General features: G+C 38.9%; 1 protein-coding gene across 7 annotated transcripts in view; it reads right to left on the bottom strand.

Annotated features, from left to right (window-relative positions):
- Positions 1-11432: 11432 nt before the first annotated feature.
- The window catches only part of LOC114046249 (transforming growth factor-beta receptor-associated protein 1), a 71900-nt gene continuing 64609 nt past the window's right edge, over positions 11433-18723 (bottom strand). For 6 of the 7 annotated variants that reach the window (XM_027866520.1, XM_027866515.1, XM_027866519.1 and 3 more), the window contains 2 exons: positions 16283-16716; positions 11433-14372 (listed from right to left, as the gene is read on the bottom strand). In XM_027866520.1, the coding sequence (XP_027722321.1) occupies positions 14196-14372; positions 16283-16716 (611 nt within the window). In that variant the 3' untranslated portion in view covers positions 11433-14195. The remainder of the gene's footprint in view (positions 14373-16282; positions 16717-18723) is intronic. The other variant, XM_027866522.1, reaches the window with a different exon arrangement.

The raw sequence follows: 18723 nt of genomic DNA, 5'->3' as shown, positions 1-18723 counted from the left end.
ATTTCTTCCCAAATTTAGAAAAGAGGGGCAGACAGATGCAGAGACAGAAAGAGAGAAAGGAGAGAGGGGAGAGAGACAGAGAGAGAGAGAGAGAGAGACAGAGAGAGCAGGCCTTCAAATCAAAAGGACTTGGTTCTAGTTCCACCTGGTTTGTATAACTGCTGAGCAAGTCACTTAACCCTTCAGCATTCTAATGAATTCTAAGTCTATAAGTTGGAAAGGACCAGCATTGGTGGAGGGAGGTTCCTTACCTGGGAGTTTTCAATACCAATGAAATCACAATCATTTCCGATCCCTAGTCCTCTAAAAGTAGAGTGCTAAGGGTGGGGTTGCTAGTAAATTGAAGGTTTAATTGTCCTCATTGAATAGCCACATACCCAACTGCTTTGCTCTGTTTCCTTGTCTGTTTTTAAGCTCAACCTTAATGAAAGAGAATAGAATTGTTCCTTTCCTTTCCAAACCTGTTACCAACTTCCTGAAAATCTCTGACAAAATCTCAATCTCTCTCTCTCTCTCTCTCTCTCTCTCTCTTTACCTGAAAGCTGAGGATAGTTATAAATGTCTCTTTGAGATCTGACCCCACAGCACTCTGAGTTTCAGGAGGGGAAAAAAAAGTTGCCAAGTTAACCCTAAATGTGATCGTCCCAGTGAATGATGACATGTCCCTAATCTGACTGACATGGGCTGGAGGCAATTTCAGATCCATTTTTTAGAACAAGGGAATATTTTTAATCAATGTGAACCTGGGGCAGTAAATTTTAAGTAAATCACTAACCATTTTGAGCAGTACTCAGAGATGAACCAGAGTAATTTACCAATTGGGTAATTCTCTAATTTACTCTGCATCCCAAGAAGAGTGAATTTGCTTCCTCAAGGCAAATAATTTACTGGCAGAGAGAATCTTTCACCATTCCCAGGTTGCAGTACATTCTAGCCCATTAGACACATTCTGGACACTCTTATTTCAGTTTTGAAAGGGTCTCTACTCAGTGTCAGCTGCTTCAGAGCAAGCAGTTTTTTTCCCTAGTATTTATATAAACACAAAATATCTGAAAATTGCACCATTAGGGAAGCACTGAACATGAATGGAAAATTGGCACTGTCCCCACTCATCTCCAATATCAAATTGCATGAAATTACAGTTATGATGTCAGATATGATAATGGGTTTACAACACGTTTGCTACATCTTATGTACCATGTTGGTATATCAACACCTCCAAGTATAATTAGAGAACCCTTAATGTTGTTGCTCCAGACGAGATTACCCAAGGACACAGCCCTGCTGTGCAGGTGCAGAAATGCATTAGTCAATTCACCAGCAGCAAGGTTGTTCCACAGCAATGTAAGCAGGTGCATTCTGTGGAAGACTTGGGACCCTCATAATTTGATGAAACATTGTTCATCCCTGGATGAACTGAGAAATGTCTTTTCTTCTCCTCGTCAGTGCCTCCACCACCTGCAGAAAGCAACGTGGTGTGGCTTCATGGAAAGGGGGAGTGAGAAAATCTGGGTTCTAGGACTACCTCTGCCATTAATTAATTGTGACTTTAAGCATATGTTTGAAGTTTAGTTTCCCCAGATAGAGAACTAAAGGGCTGCCTAGATAAGGCGTTATCAACTTAAGATATGCATACCACTAGGGGATGTGAGATTGTCCAGGGTATGTTGGTATTCAGTTATGTCAATCATGTCTGACTCTTCATGATCTTATTTTGTGGTTTTCTTGACAGATATACTGGAGTGGTTTGCCATTTCCTTCTCCAGGTCATTTTGCAGATGAAGAAACTGAGGCAAACAGGGTTAACTGACTTGCCTAGGGTCACACAGCTAGTCAGTATCTGAGACTTGATTTTTACTCATGAAGACGAGTCTTCCTGACTTCATTGGGTACTGGGCACTTTATTCACTGTGCCACCTAGCTACCCCAATAGTAAATAATTCTATTGTTCTATTGAAATTAATCTATTTGATTTCTTCTTTGCAATTGCATGGTAAAATCTAGAACATATTTTCTTTCATATTGAATAGGGCTCTACAAGAAGATTAGGGGGACTGAAAAGGTTGGGACTCTCAGGATAGATGATTTCTGAGATCCTGTCCAGTTTTAGCATTCTACTATCCTAAGGGTCTTCTCTACTTCTTAAGCCACTTGCTTGTGTCCAAGAGGGGAAGATTCAGCAGAAATAGTGAGTAAGAAAACCTTTTTCATGGGCTTTGTGTATTTCCTTTCCATTCTCACTCAAGACACTCTCTTTGGGGGGCTATTCACCTTTTAAGCTCTCTGAAAGCAAGAACTGGGGCTGTGGGTCATAAGTGGCTATTGCCAAAGCTGGCTATGCAGAACTTGAAATGATGGATAGTGTCAGTTGGACTTGGAGTCAGGAAGTAGATTCTTTATTAGCTATGTGACCTTGGGCAAATCACTTAACCTTTCTGAGACTCAGTTTCTACCTCTGTAAAATGGGAATAATAGTATTCCCTACCTCACAGGGCTATGGTGAGGATCAAAGGAGATGTTTCAATTTGCAAATCTTAAAGCCCTATATAGGAGAAGCTAGGTGGCACAGTGGATAGAGCACTGGCCCTGAATTCAGGAGGACCTGAGTTTAAATCCATCCTCAGATACATAATACTTACTAGTTGTGTGACCCTGGGCAAGTCACTTAACCCCATTGCCTAGCCAAAAAAACAAAAAAAAAGCCCTATATAAATGTGATCCATTATCATATTACTTATAATGGAGAACAAAGTTTGGTGTTTTGTTGTTTTAAGTTCAAGCAAGTGAATGGATGGATTTAAAACAGGCCAATTCTTAAGTGGGCACAAATATACTTCCTCTATGTTCCCAACGGAGAAGCTGAAATAACAAAACCTACATATCCACATCCATATTTCTAGTATTTTGCATACAGGTTTCAGCCCAAAATTAGAATGTTTAAAAACAACAAGATCACTGGAAATAGTGGAATAGAAGGTTCTTGACAGTAAGAACGATCTCACTTTTATATTTGTATTCCTAGCAGGAGAAAAGTCCTGGGACAATTTTGATAGACTGTTATTGGTTAATGTTCAGATAAAGCTTTCTCATCAGTAACCACATTAATAATAATAATAATAATAAATGATATTAATAAAGCAATGTGAGAGTTGCAAACCACTTTAAATAATCTCATTTAATCTTCACAACACCCCTACGGTCTAACAGGTATTAAGAAAACTAATGTGCTCCAAGAAGTTAAATGACTTACCCACTGTCAATCAGCTCATGACAGTTCTCAGAGCTATAAGATGAACCTTAGTCTCTCCAAGGTGCTTATCGCTACATCATATTGCCTGTCCAGTAATAGACACCTCTGTTTTCCAGACAGTCAGAAAACTGACTAAGTAGCATAATGACAAGGGCACTCAGAGCATGTTTACTACATTTGAGGCTGAGAAAACCAAGTCCTCTTTATTACTTCATTTCATATAATGGCAAAGGAAAAAGCTGTCCTGGAGTTATTTAATATTAGCTAATGGCTAGTGCATCAATCAGTCAATCCACCAACATTAATAAGCACTTACTTTGTGCTAGGCTCTGTGCTAAGTGTTGGGGATACAAAAAAAGGCAAAAAGATAGTCTTGGCCAACATGCAAACTAATATATACAAAGCAAGCTACATACAGGATAAATAACAAAAAATTAAAAGAGGGAGAACACTGGAAAGCTTTCTGCAGAAGATATTTTAGTTGGGACTTAAAGGAAGCCAGTAACATGTATCATGCAATAATTGGGAATTACCCCTTTGGTTCTGTGCTTCCTGTAGAAGCAAACAAGTGCAAGATGAATTTGAAAATTTTATTTTGTATGCTCAGTTGTTCCATGTAAATATGTACGGAATGCAAGAGGGAAGAGGTACAATAAGTCAGCAGGGACTCCAGGACTTCTGGGTGTGTTACTTTCCCCTAACATAAAACATTGCACTTTTTGGAATTTAATAAGGCTTTAAGGAGGGGCAGCTAGGCCATGCAGTGGATAGAGTGCCAGCCCTGGAGTCAGGAAGTCTCATCTTCCCAAGTTCAAATCTGGCCTCAAACAGTTACTAGCTGTATGACCTTGGAAAAGTCACTGTTTGCCTCAATTTTCTCATCTTTTAAATGAACTGGAGAAAGAAATGGCAAACCACTCCAGTATCTTTTGCCAAGAAAACCCCAAATGTGGTCACAAAGAGTGGGACGTGACTGAATAACAACAAAAAGTCTTTAAGGATTTGCCTCTATTTTTGTTAGTCAAGAAACATCTAGGAGGTAGAGCCAAGATGGCAGAAAAAAGGCAGGGACTTACGTGAGCTCCTCCAAATACCTACAAATTCTTTTAAATGACTCTAAACAATTTCTAGAGTGGCAGAACCCACAAAAAGACAGAATGAAACAATTTTCCAGCCCAAGACAACTTAGGAGTTTGGCAGGAAAGGTCTTTTGCACCAGGGTAAGAAAGAAACACAGTCCAGCTAGGCTGTGCCAGTGCAGACCAGACCCCAGCAAACCAGCAGAGGGTCTTGGAGTGACTGAATCAGTGGCAACAGTGGTGGTTTCCAGACCTCTCAGCCCACGGACAATAAGGGGATCAGAAGGAGATTTACAGGGGTCCCTTTGCTGGCACCAGGGGCAGGATTCTGTTGTATTTGCCTATAACTGTATTTGGGTCACAGTCCTGGGTCTTAGCCCTAGTGTGTGGAGGAGCACTAGCATAGCAGAGCTTGCTACTGCAGGGGAGCAAGGACCTTGATCACAGTTCCAGAGCTGAAAAGAGTGCTTGTGGTCACTCACAAACCAGTGCCCAGTATAGGAGAGTAGTAAACACACCTCTTCCTGGATCATACCACTTTGGAAGAGCCAAAAACTTACAGGTCCCCAGAATTACCTCTGAAAACAACTGCATAAAAAACCTGAAGCTTGGGACAGTGCCCCCTGCTCTTGGGAAGCAGAGCCCCACTTTAGCATAGGGTTAAAAGTTAAGAAATAGGCTGGAAAAGTGAACAAACAACAGGAAAAAATTCTGACCATAGAAAATTACTATGGTAACAATAAAGATCAAAACACACACTCTGAAGAAGACAACAAAGTCAAAATTCCTGCATCCAAAGGCTCAAATTAAAATATAAATTGGTCTTGGGCCATGGAAGAGCTCAAAAAGGATTTTAAAAATCAAGTAAGAGAGGTTGAGAAAAAATTGGGAAGAGAATGAGAGTGATGCAAGAAAATCGTGAGAAAAGAGCCAACAGCTTGGTAAAGGAGGCACAAAAAATACTGAAGAAAATAACAACTTAAAAACAGAATAGGTCAAATGGTAAAAGAGGCTCAAAAATCCAATGAAGAGAAGAATGTCTTGAAAAGCAGAATAGGCCAAATAGAAAAAGATATACAAAAATTCACTGAAGAGAAGAACTCCTTAAAAAGTAGAATTAGCCAAATGGAAAATGAGGTACAAAAGCTCACTGAAGAAAATAATTCTTTAAAAGTTAAAAGTTGGGCAAGCAGAAGTTAATGACTTTATGAGACACCAACAAACAAACAAAATTAAAAGAATGAAAAAAAAATAGATGACAATGTGAAATATCTCACTGTAAAAACAACTGATCTGGAAAATAGATCCAGAAGAGATAATTTAAGAATTATTGGACTACCTGTAAGTCATGATCATAAAAAGAGCCTAAACATCATCTTTCAAGAAATTATCAAGGAAAACTGCCCTGATGTTTTAGAACCATAGAATAAAAGAGAAATTGAAAGAATCCACCAATCACCTCTGAAAGAGATACCAAAATGAAAACTCCCAGGAATATTAAAGCCAAATTCCAGACCTCCAAGATCAAGGAGAAAATACTGCAAGCAGCCAAAAAGAAACAATTCAAGTATCATGGAGCCACAGTCAAGATAACACAAAATTTAGCAGCTTCTACATTAAAGGATTGGAGGGCTTGGAATATGATATTCCAGAAGGCAAAAAAGCTTACAACCAAGAATCACCTACCCAGCAAAACTGAGTATAATTCTTAAGGGGAAAAAAATAGACATTCAATGAAATAGAGGACTTTCAAGCATTCCTGATGAAAAGACCAGAGCCGAATAGAAAATCTACTTTCAGATACAAGTTGCAAAAGAAGCATAAAGAGGTAAACAGGAAAGTGAAATCATAAGGGATTTGATAAGGTTAAACTGTTTATATCCCTGCATGGGAAAATGATATCTATAACTCCTAAAATCTTTCTCATTATTAGGGCAGTTTCAAGGAGTATACATAAACAGAAAGCAAAGGTGTGAGTTGAATGTGATGGTATGATTATCCAAAAAAAATTAAAGGATGAGAAAGAAGAATGCACTGAGAGAAAGGGAAAAGGAGAGGTAGAATGTGATAAATTATCTGACATAAAAGAGGCCTAAAAGAGATTTTACAGTGGAGGATAAAATGGGGGAAGTAGAGAGGAGAGCACATGAACCTTACTTACTCTTATCAGAATTGGCTCAAAGAGGGATTAATATATACATTCAGTTGGGTGTACAAATCTATCTTACCATACAGAAAAGTAGAAAGGGAAGGGGTTAAGAGAAGGTGGGGGGAGTTGATAGAAGGGAGGGAAGTTTGGGGGAGGTAAAAGTCAGAAGCAAAACACTTTTGAGAATGAACAGGATAAAAGGAGAGAGGGAGTAGGATAAACAGGGGGAAATAGGATGGAGAGAAATACACAGTTGGCAATCATTATTGTGAAAAAATTTTTACAGTGTATTTCTCTAATAAAACTTAATTTCTCAAACATGTAGAAAACTGAATCAAATTTATAGAAATGAGTCATTCTTCAATTGATAAATGGTCAAGGGATATAAACAGGCAGTTTTCAGACAAAGTAATCAAAACTATCTATAGTCATATGGAAAAAATGCTCTAAATCACTATTGACAAGAGAAATGCAACTTAAAACAACTCTGAATTACTACCTCACACCTGTCAGATTGGCTACTATGACAGAAAAAGAAAATGACAAATGTTGGAGGCAATGTGGGAAAATGAAAACACTAATGTACTATTGGTGAAATTGTATACTGATTGAATCATTCTGGAGAGCAATTTGGAACTATGCTCAAAGGGCTATAAAAACCATGCACACCCTTTCACCGAGTAATGCCACTACTAGGGCTGTATCCCAAAGAGATAAAAAGCAAAAAGGAAAAGGACTTATGTGTACAAAAGTATTTATACCAGCTCTTTTAATAGTGGCAAAGAATTGGAAATTGAGGGGATGTCCATCAATTTGGGAATGGCTAAACAAGTTGTTCTATATAATTGTGATGGCATACTATTGTGGTTTCAGAAATGAGCAGGATGCTCTCAGAAACAACTATGGAAAGACTTACATGAACTGATGTAATCGAAATGAGCAGAACCAAGAGAACGTTGTACACAGTAATAGCAATTTTGTATGATGATCTACTATAAATAACTTAGCTGTTCTTGGCAATACAATGATTCAAGACAATTTCTGTATGACGTATCATGAAAGGTGCTGTCCATCTCCAGAGAAAGAACTGGTAGAGCCTGAATGCAGATCAATGATACTTTTTCTTTACTTTATTTTTCTTGGGTTTTTTTTTTTTTGGTCTGTGTTTTCTTTCACAGAATGACTTACATGGAAATGTGTTTTGCATGACTACACATGTATAACCTATGTCAAATTACTTGGCTTCTCAATGAGGAGGGAGAGAATTTGGAACTCAAAATTTGAAAAAAAATGTTAAAATTGTTTTTACATGTAATTGGGAAAAAATAAAATATTAAATAAGATTTTCAAAAAGAATTTTTTAAAAAGCATCTATTAAACATTTATAAATTACCAAGCACATTAGTTACTAGTGTGAAATGCTAGAGATACACACACACACACACACACACACACACACACAAAGGCAAAACAAAAAACCCCCCAAAACAAAAAATGCTTCCTGCCCTCAAAGGGCTCACATTCTAATGGGGGAGACAACATGCAAAAAAAATCATATATATGAGATATATACAGTGTAGATGAAAGGAAATCTCAGAAGGAAGGCACTAGTAATGGAGGCAAGCTAAGGAGAGAGGGAAAGACTTCTTTTAAAAGGTGGAATTTCTTTGAAGTTAAAAGGAGAATAGTAAAAAATGGGGGTTGAGAGGCAGAGAGACAGAAAGGAGGATAGCACCTGCACACACATGTATGTGTGTGTGTGTGCGTGTGCGCAGGTGCTACCCTCCTTTCTGTCTCTACATATATATGTATATTCCCCACCTCCTTATTTTTCTTATCACTCACTTCCTTGCTCCTTCCCCTTTCTTCTCATTGTGGTTTCCTTGGGGCTGGATCTCAAAACATCTCAGCTTCTTCTCATACTAGGCAATTCACAGATCACCAGTCTAGGTCTCTGCCCCAATTGACTTTTGGACGGTTCAAACTTGTCCCAGCTGGATGCTATGTGCCTTCCCTCTGGCTTAGTGGAGTGCTGCACAGCTACCCACATGCACAGGGTCCTGTCGTGTCCCACTCCCTTTGTTCTCTGGACCAGCACCAGCAGTTCAGAGCCTGCTTTCCCTGTTACTAGCAGTTCAGAGTTTTGCAGTGTTAGTGCTTCTGGGTTGCAGCCCCTGTCAGGTTTTTGCTCCTGAAGGGATGTGGCCAAGCTAGCTATCAAGGCTTGAGTAAACTTCCACAGTCTGGAGCCAGGGTCTCTATTGCACTGAAAAGAGGGAGGGGGGAATGGGGTAAAGGGGGGATTGTTGCTGAGTGAGCTCAGGGTCCGTAAACATCAGATCCTGGGTTTGGGTGTCAGTTTGTTTCTTTCTTTTGGATTCTGGGTGCCCAAGACCATGAGAATAGCTGAAGTTGTTTTAATCTATGGTACACAGCTTCTGTTTTAGAGAGGTTTGAGAATGTAGAGATCAGAGAAAATGTCTAGTCTGCCATCTTGTTGCTTATGTGACTGCCTCAATACACTTTTACTGTAGATTGCTGTAGATTTTTTTCTTTCTGGTTTTGTTCTTTCTACTTACCACCTTGAAGACCAAGTCAGAGGTGTGAGTCACTATTAATCTAAATGACAATAAAATGTTTCCCTAATGGCAATACTTGACAGTTGTTTCAAAAAGAAGAGAACGTTCTTTGTCCTTCCAGAAAGCCCACACTCTAGGGAAATATTAACACCTGATGCCTAGAAATCTTGGCATAACTGTCTTAAAGATCACAGAATGAGATCCAGACAGAATACCTTTTGGCTTGCTAACCTGATCTCCTATGACCGGGAAGCTTATTAAATCAGGCTATGCAGGGTACCTCCATCCCTCACCGCTACAGAAACTCATCTTAGGCATTTCCTCCTCCGTGCACTAAATGACAGCTGTTTATTTCATTTCTCAGAATGCAATCTATAGAAAACCAGGCTTCATTAATTCAAGTGGCCTGTCTCCCAACAATGTGTTAACAAGCTTTTAGATGGTACTGAAGCCATTTAACTTTTTTAAAAAGGTGAAAGGACTCCTGGTCCATATGGTCTTTACTGACATACATTTTCATTTTAAATGCTAAGGTTGACAGATTTGCTCAGAGTAAATGAGGTGTTGGTTAATATCTAATTACTTTACACACCAGTCACAGCCCATTTAACTGATTCAGATACCAGCCCTTGCCTCTACCACCAGACACTAAAACTTCAAATGACATTCTTGCTCTCATCACTTTGGATTTCCGTGCTGAACTGAAAATTCACAGCATCTCATGAGCCTGTGTACTTTGAAGTGGAAGGGGGAGAACGTAGAGAGGGTGTTGGGTTGGAATCTATCTCCTGACAATTATTCTCCGTATGTCCTTGGGCAAATCACTTAATATCTCTGGGTCTTGGTTATCCTCATCTGTGGAACTAGCCCTCTAACATTGTTACCTTCCTCCTCCAAAAGCTATTTTTGAAAGATCATAGGATCGTCTATCTTCTGGTCTTCCCCCAAGGTAGTCAGTCCTTGGCAAAGTTTCAAGTCACACAGGAACAAACTAAAGAACAAGGATTTGAACTCAGATCTTCTGATGTTCTTTTTGTGATATCTTTTTGATTACTAATGTCATTAACATCACTAGCAATACGTTATTGAACTTCTGGACATTAGTGACACAGAAATGGCTTTTCAAAAGTTTATATATGTATATGAAAACTAATTAATATTAATGGTGATTGTGTTGGCATAGGAATTACTATCACAGATTGTTGTTGTTCAGTTGTTTCAGTTATGTCTAATTCTCCTCAACTCCATTTGGGGTTTTCTTGGCAAAAATACTGGAGTGGTTTGCCATTTCCTTTACTAGTTCATTTTACAGATGAGGAAACTGAGGCAAACAGGGCTAAGAGACTTGCCCTGGGTCACACAGCTAGTGCCTGAAGCCAGATTTGACCTCATGAAGATGTCTTCCTAACTCCACATCCAGCGCTTCATCTACTGCACCACCTATCAGCCCTCACTTCCACAGATACCACCCCTTTAAGACTTAGAAAATGCTTTTTAAGGATTACTATTGCCAAAAATTTCAACACCTTGCAGCTAACCTAGTGACAGCTAGGCTGGTACAAAAACGATAGTAGATTTCCCTTGCCTGGCACATTCAAAGCATTTGTAGCTTCAGACTTCGCTGAAGATTGCAGGCTGCTAGCCTTGCTTTTAAGTTGCCAAGACCACCTCCATACATAAACAGCATAGGAGGAATTTAGTGGAGGGCTTATAGTTTCTCCACCTGCAAAATGAGAACAATACAGCACAAAGAGATAGGATCAGTTTCCTCATCTGTCAAACCAGGATACTTGCCCTGTCACAAGAATTTGCTGAGAAAAAGCTCTTCACTTGTCAGCTGAAACATCATTTACCTCATCATGTGTCCCATGATTGTTCTGAGGATCAATGCACCTGAAAGCATTTTGAAGAGTTGCAAAAATTCATTCAAGACACTGTGCTTTGTTTTGATTTAAGGTCTTATTAAAAAAAGTCCTACTATGTAAGTGGGAGAATATTACTGTGCTCTTTGAAAAATGCTCACTATTGAAACCCAAGAACTGCATTAACTTACTTGTTTAACTGGGTACAGTTAAGAGTTGAAAGGCAGAAGAGGTCACTGTAAGAGATCAAACATCCTTTCTTAAAGTGACTCTTTCACTGAGGAACTAACCTGAAGGCAGTTAATGGCAGTGAGCAGTACAAGGATCTATCTGAATTTAACAAAGAGTTAATAAGTCTGTAGCATAATTTTTAAAAAGGTCTTACCTTTTGCTGGGAAGAACTATTGAAAGCTTCAAAAAACAATGAAAACAAGAAAAATTCCTTGGAATACATCAAGTAACAGGGAAAAATATTACTTTAAGATTAAAAAGAAAAAAAAACTTAGAGAAAAACCCAAGAATTAGAAGAATTTTAATAAAATCCATATGCTTACATTTGTACATTCTGTGTATTTCTGGCCCTGTGCACTGACATAATCAGAAGTCAAAAAACAGAGTAGCAAGGATAAAAGTTTCCTGCAGAGCGCAAGCAGAAAGTAGGGGTTCTTTTTGTTGTATTACAGGCATAAACGTGATCCCAAACCACAGCTTACACACTGTGCCTGCCCCTCACCCCCTTTTCAAGTAGCAGCATATTTAATTATTCTCATGGACGTCAACTTTTTAGCTTGAAGTTCAGATGACAATCTCTCTACTGCAAACATAATACCTTTAATACACATTAATACTTTATAGGCAATAGAAGATAAGTAGTTCATTAAAATAGCACATTATTGCCCATGAAGTATTAATGTAAACAGTTTAGATCATGCTGAATGAACCAAAGAGTTATGCAAAATCTAGTGGCAAGAATGACTGAATGAATACTTTAACTGTTCTACACAGTAGCATGATTACAAAACAGTAGATGTCCTACTGGGAGGGACCTCATTTTTAAAAAAAATTATTAAATAAGAAAAAGGACTTCAAGGAGACAGAGGAAAGGGTTACTTCCAAAGTATAAGATAATTCTGCACAACAAGGCAGGCCACTGTTGGTGCCAAAACCCCAATAGGGTAGAAATGGAGAACTGTCCAAATCTGGTTCCTATCTGTCTCATGTATGCTTAAAGTTTCACAGGACTATTGTTCATTCAGTGAAAAGACAGGATGACAGCATCACCAAGACTTATCCAAACTTCTGTGCATCCTGTGGAGGGAGTACTTTAAAAAGTGCAGTGTTCCACATCCTTGTGTCCATTCTCCAAGGAGTATAAATTCAAACTCACAAGTTGTAATTACAACATGTGCAATAATATAATCATTCTGTAAGCAGTAGAGTCATCAGCTGTGCAAAATTCAAGAGCGGGTTCTGAATTAATCACAAGTCAATTTACATCCGATATAGTCCAGCTACAGAGCATAATTTCTTAATAATTTATTCTTCAGATAACAGAACCACAGTGAGTTGAGAGAATGATACCATTCCCCTTGCCCCCAAATAATATAGTGATACTTAATTTTTGACCCACTTGGAATTAGGAAAAGGGAAAGGAAGAGCACATTACAGTTAGGACAGGAAACATTTGTAATGGAACTGGGAATGGGCTGAACAGCAAATCTTCACAGGTCTGTAGTGGATGAACGATAGTGGAGGGCACTGTTTAGTATCATTAAGTTATCACAGGTAGCAAAATAGTGCTTGTATTTGGAAAGTAACAGCTGCGTGGGTGGTTTTCTTGAATGCCAGTTCTGACTAGAAAATATAACCACAAATTTGTGTCCTAGCACAAATCTAAAATGAGGACAATGAAATAATAGTGGCTTTAGATGATCAATAATGTTATACCAAAAACACAACATGAATTCCAAATTTTTTGAGAATGACAAGCATTTTCACGTTTTATTAATAAACGTTAAAAAAAAGTATGAAGGTATCAGGAGGCAGGATTGCCTTACGGGTTTTTTTTCCCTTGTGGCAGTAGACAAAGCACTCATCAGGGAAAGTATTTCTCCATCATCTGTGCAAAGGCAGCTTTCCTGAACCACTTGTCCAAATACATGAGGTCAAAACAGGTATCTCATGAAGACAACATTCTATTTGTCCCCACTGAGTGATTCCCTTTTAATGATCCAAGTTCTGGATAAGAGGTAAACTGTTAATGAAGAAAAAAAACCCTAAGTAAATCAAAAGGATTTAGGAACAAACAAAAAAGTCAGTGTGAATATGATTTAAGTTAAAAATAAAATCTCCTAGTCCAACGTGTTAGTTGTAAAATTTCATACAGGTGGGTGAGGAAACATTTTTATAGGATGTAGGAAAGGAAACGTGGCCACTAAGTAGGTAGACTGACTTGATTACTGCCACTGTCTTTTAAGTTCTGAAGGTAGGTTGTTGTTTTTTTTTTGTTTTTTTAAGCCATGAGAGACTATCCATTTCCAATGGATATGATCACATTCCACTGAGCAAAAAAACAAATAAATAACCGAAGGGCTAGCGCTTAGTGGAAATCTGGCCAACCAAAATAATGGGCTGGGAAACAGAGGACAGTAACAACACAGAGGTGGCTCCCCAAAGCCAGCAATTTCAAAGCAAAAGTATAGTTCATGATCTATTCCTGAAAAAAATGGATGTAGACCCCAAACATGGATGTGCTGTATTGACCGTGATTAATGCAGGATCTTGAAAGACAGTGGCACAATGTGAGCCCCTCTATTTAACAAGATCTCTAAACACTGACCACTTCCTTGGATTTATGAAAGAAAAAAAAAAAGACATCCTCATCACCATGTCACATTATAGCAAAATATTTTCAGTGCAAATTTATGTTCCTTGAAAGAAAGAAAGGAATTTGTCAGTCCTGACTTCCCCCATGATTTGCCTTGATGACAAAGGAAAGGCTCATTTTTCTTTCACAAGAAAGTAGACGTTTGTTTTTGATTACTATGTACAAGGAGAAGTTCACTCTTGAATGTCTCTATTTATGATAAGGTATTTTTCATTTACATTCATAAAAAAGATTAGCAATTAAATGTTCATGTTTCACATCGACTGACACCTTCCCAGCACCCAGGGTATGATCCTTTCATCTTGATGTCAAGAGCAGCTGTACTCTGATCTTTTTATCCAGCACATTTTGTAAAGGAATTAGTGTTTGCAAGTGCAAATGTGCCTTTTTCAAGTCCGATTGCCAGGGCTAGATGAGTTAGGGTTCATGTGTCTATTTGCAGCACAATGAGTGTGGACAACACCACCATTCGGATACCTAACAAACACAGGCTCACAAAAGGGACTTTGGCACATCTGGCAAAGCTTTTTGTCTGATAGCCGAACTGGGCTTCCTTTTAATTTTATCTGCAAAAAAGAAATAAAGATCATGAATTGTGTCTTCTAATAACATTTCAAAATATTGCTTTTTCAGTTTTCTGGAGAGATACATCAGTCCACTGGTGATTTATAAGTGATTTATCATCAGTTTCTTGAAAAGGTTAAGATAAAATGGGACCTTGGTACAAAACACTACATAAACAAGACCATTTACTATAACTACAGATAATATTTTGTAAAGTACTTAGCACAGTGCCTGGCACATAGTAGGTGCTGAATAAATGTTAGGTATTAGTTAATGAAACACCTTTAATTTTATAAAACCAAGCCAAGTACCAGCCAAGTTTATAGCTCCAGTTAGCCAAAGCATCTTAACCCCACTCTGAAGCTGCTGTTGTTTTAACCAAAGCTAGAGCTGCAAAGTGCCATAGGGGTCATTTGGCTGGATTCTTTCATTTTCAAGGTAAAGAAACTGAGGCCCAAAAAGGTGAAATAACTCCCCCACAGTCACACAACTAGTCAGTGGCACAGAGGCACAAAATCAGAAAAGATTTTGAGACATTTCTGTTGCTGGCACGGTCTCACTCATTCCCTCTCTGAGCCGTGTGTTTCCTAAAATGCAAAGTTACTGTACAAACTACTTACGTAAGCACAGTCTAGTGTACTGACACTGTACATCTAATGTCAACTGTCAGCCAGTCAGTCATTAAACATTTATTAAGTGCCTTCTATGTGCCAGACACCATGCAAAGCACTGGGGATACTAAGAAAAGCAAAAGATGGCTTCTGCTTCCAAGATGCTCACCATCTAATAGGGAAGACAACATGCAAAGCACTGTGTACAAACCAACTGTATATACAGGATAAATTGGAGATCATAACCTCAGAGGGAAGGCACTAGAGTTAAAGAAGACTGGGAATCTTCCTATAGAAGATGGGATTTTAGTTGGATTTTAAAGAAAACTGGGGAAGTCAGGAGGCGGAGATGAGGGAAAGTATTGCAGTCATGGGAGACGGCCAGGGAAAAGCCTGGAATTGGGAAATGGAAAGTCTCGTCCTAGGAACAGCAAGGAAGCCCATGTTGCTCTGGAGGGAGAACACAAGGAATTCTCCAGCGATTGAGCATGCTTTCCTAACTCTTCTCTTTCTGATCATTCCCAGGAGCCAGCTGCACCACGCTGCTGCTTCCCTCCCCAGTTTCTACTCGCCACCCCACTAACACCATGTTTGAATGGAGACTCACTTTCGAATTATCATGACTACAGACAGGAAGAATAATAAGGAGAGTCACTTGTTAATAAATATTAACATTAACAAAGTTAACAACAACAAACTGTGGGATTGTCATGCTGAACCCAATGTCAGGAAGACCTGTATGAATGAATATTTTAACTGTTCTACACAGTAGCATGATTACCAAACAGTAGATGCCTTCGACATGGACTAGCTGTGGGACCCTTTTTTAATCATTTCAATTGTGTCTGTTTGTGACCCCATTTGGGATTTTCGTGGCAAAGTTACTGAAGTGGTTTCCTTCTCCAGCTCATTTTATAGAGGAGGAACTAAGGCAAACTGGGTTAAGTGACTTGCCCAGGGTACCCCAGCTAGTAAATGTCTAAGGTCAGATTTGAACTCATGAGTCTTCCTGACTCAAGGCCAGTGCACCATCCACTGCACCATCTAGCTGCCACTGTGTGGCTGTCTATTTCACCTCTCTGTCTCTCAGTTTCCTCCACTGTAAAATGAGAAGATTGGATTTGATCATTTCTAAGGTCCCTTCCAGCTCTAAAATCATGATCCTGATGAATGAGGAACAAAACAAAAATAAAAACAAAAACAACTCCATGACCACCACCACCATCACCATCCCCCAGGTCCCATCCCAATTTTCTTTTGTAAACAGGTCTAACATGACCTGCCAAAAACACCCCCCTCACCTTATCATGTTTGTAGAGTAAGTTTTCTGCTTTGGCCAAACCCAATGCAGCTTGAGTCACCCTCTTGGTGTGAAGGCTTTCCCTCACGGCCCTGGTAAGGAAAGGCGCCAAAAGTTGAACTGACCAGGTGTCAGGCACCAGCTGTAGAACCTGAGCTGCGTCGAACTCAGTGGCGTGGTGGTTCAAGAGGTCCACGGCAGCCGGAACCAGGTCACAGTCAGAGGGTCCTGGCTTTAGGTAAACAGAGAGCAGCATGTGGAAGAGCCGCTGCCGATATGGAGGGTCTTTACTCTGAGAACTCCACAGGCAGTAATCCTTAGCCGCAGAAAAGTCCTTTAGCTCGTGTACCAGGATGTGCAGGGCCCTGTCATGCTCCTCCAGCTTTCCATGTAATATTGCACTTTCCATGTGAAGGCTGGTCCCCTGGATTTTATCTATCAAAGGGAACAAGCTCTTTAAAAATCAGATGGAAACGTAACCCAAAGGAGCACCTGGGCAATATATCACTTCTCCCTAAGTTCCAATCCCACTCAATTTGCCTTTTACTTTAAGAACATATGAAAGTAAAATTCATTATAGAAAACACACCTAGCTGGGGAGACGACAGATGTTGCTAAATGCTGCCATCTAGATGACTAAGTCAACATTTTCATGCACACTCATGCTTAGTATTTAGGCCCTGGAAAATCTTTATTACAATTATAAATGATTTTAGAATGGATTTTTTTTTTAATTTCAGAAGTAAAGACATCAAATGTTTCAGCAAAGAAAAGGCCCTGGTGAGAACTCAGGTTTACAGGTTCACCAATAACCTCTAATTCTAAAAGAAAGTCTCTCTTCCCCAACTGATAAATTGTCAAAGGATATGAATAGGCAGTTTTCAGAGGAAGAAATTAAAGCTATCAGGGCAGCTAGATGGCGCAGTGGAAAGAGCACCGTCCCTGAAATCAGGAGGACCTGAGTTCAAATTTGGCCTCTGACCAAATACTTGACACTTGCTAGCTGTGTGACCCTGGGCCAAGTCACTTAACCCTAACTGCCTTAAAAAAAAAAAAAGAAATTAAAGCTATCTACAGTCATATGAAAAAATGCTCTAAATCACTATGGATTAGAGAAATGCAAATCAAAACAACGCTGAGATACCACATCATACAACATAGGAAAATGATAAATGCTGGTGAAGATGTGGGAAAACTGGAACATTAATGCATTGTTGGTGGAGTTGTGAACGGATCCAACCATTCTGGAGAGCAATCTGGAACTATGCCCAAAGGACTATATTGTGCATACCCTTTGACCCACCAACACCACTTTTAGGGCTATATCCCAAAGATACTATAAAAATGGGAAAAGGACCCACATGTACAAAAATATTTATGGCAACTCTTTTTGTGGTGGCCAAGAATTGGAAATTGATGGGATACCCATCAATTGGGGAATGGCTGAACAAGTTGAGGTATAAGAATGTAATAGAATACTATTGTGCTATAAGAACTGATGAGCAGGTGGACTTCAAAAAACCTGGAAAGACTTATATGAACTGATGCTGAGTGAAATGAGCAGAATCAGAAGAACATTGTACATAGTAACAGTCACATTGTTCAATGACTGACTTTGATAGACTTAGCTCTCCTTAGCAATGCAAGGATCTAAGACAACTTCAAAAGACTGAAGATGAAAAATGTTATCTACATCCAGAGAAAGAACTATGGAGTCCGAATGCAGATCGAAACATACTATTTGCTGTCCCTTTCTTTTGTTGTTTTATTTCTTCCTTCTCATGGTTCCTTCCATTAGTTCTAATTCTTCCATATACCATGACTAATGTGAAAATATGCTTAAAATGAATGTATGAGTAGAGCCTATATCAGATTGCATGCCATCTTGTGGTGGGGGTAAGAGAGGAAGGGGGAGAATTTAAAATTCAAAATCTTATGGAAGTGAATATTGAAAACTAAAAATAAGCAAATTAATTTTTTTTTAAAAAAAGAAATTTAAAAAAGTCTCTCATTTACTTCAATTGGGCACTGCCCACTGCCACATACAAAAGCCATATCAAAGAAGACATTTATAAGGCACCTAGCATAGTGCCTGGCACATAGGAAGTGTTTATTTCCTACCCCATTCCCCATTTTTTAGCATATATTAGAAGAATAGTAGGCCCACAGTATCCAGTCAATGACTCCTAATCCTATGCCAATTTATAGTTGCCTTGATAGAAAGTTACATGAGTTAAATGAGTGAATCTACATGTTTAAATTATTTCTAAAGACATTCTAATATTTCTGCAATGTGATCTTTCAAATTAGAAGAGACAATATAATCTGATGGAAAAAGAGCAACTTGAGTTCTAATCTCCTTTCTATTCTATGTAAGCTGTATAAATTACTTCATTTCTGTGCCTCCAACTCCACAGATATAAAATGGGAACAGTAATAAAG

Source organism: Vombatus ursinus, unplaced genomic scaffold (genome assembly GCF_900497805.2).
Source record: "Vombatus ursinus unplaced genomic scaffold, bare-nosed wombat genome assembly UNPS02014781.1, whole genome shotgun sequence".
NCBI classification, from domain to species: domain Eukaryota; kingdom Metazoa; phylum Chordata; class Mammalia; order Diprotodontia; family Vombatidae; genus Vombatus; species Vombatus ursinus.
The sequence above is the reverse complement of the archived record's forward strand: the minus strand, read 5'-3'. Positions and strand labels throughout refer to the sequence as shown.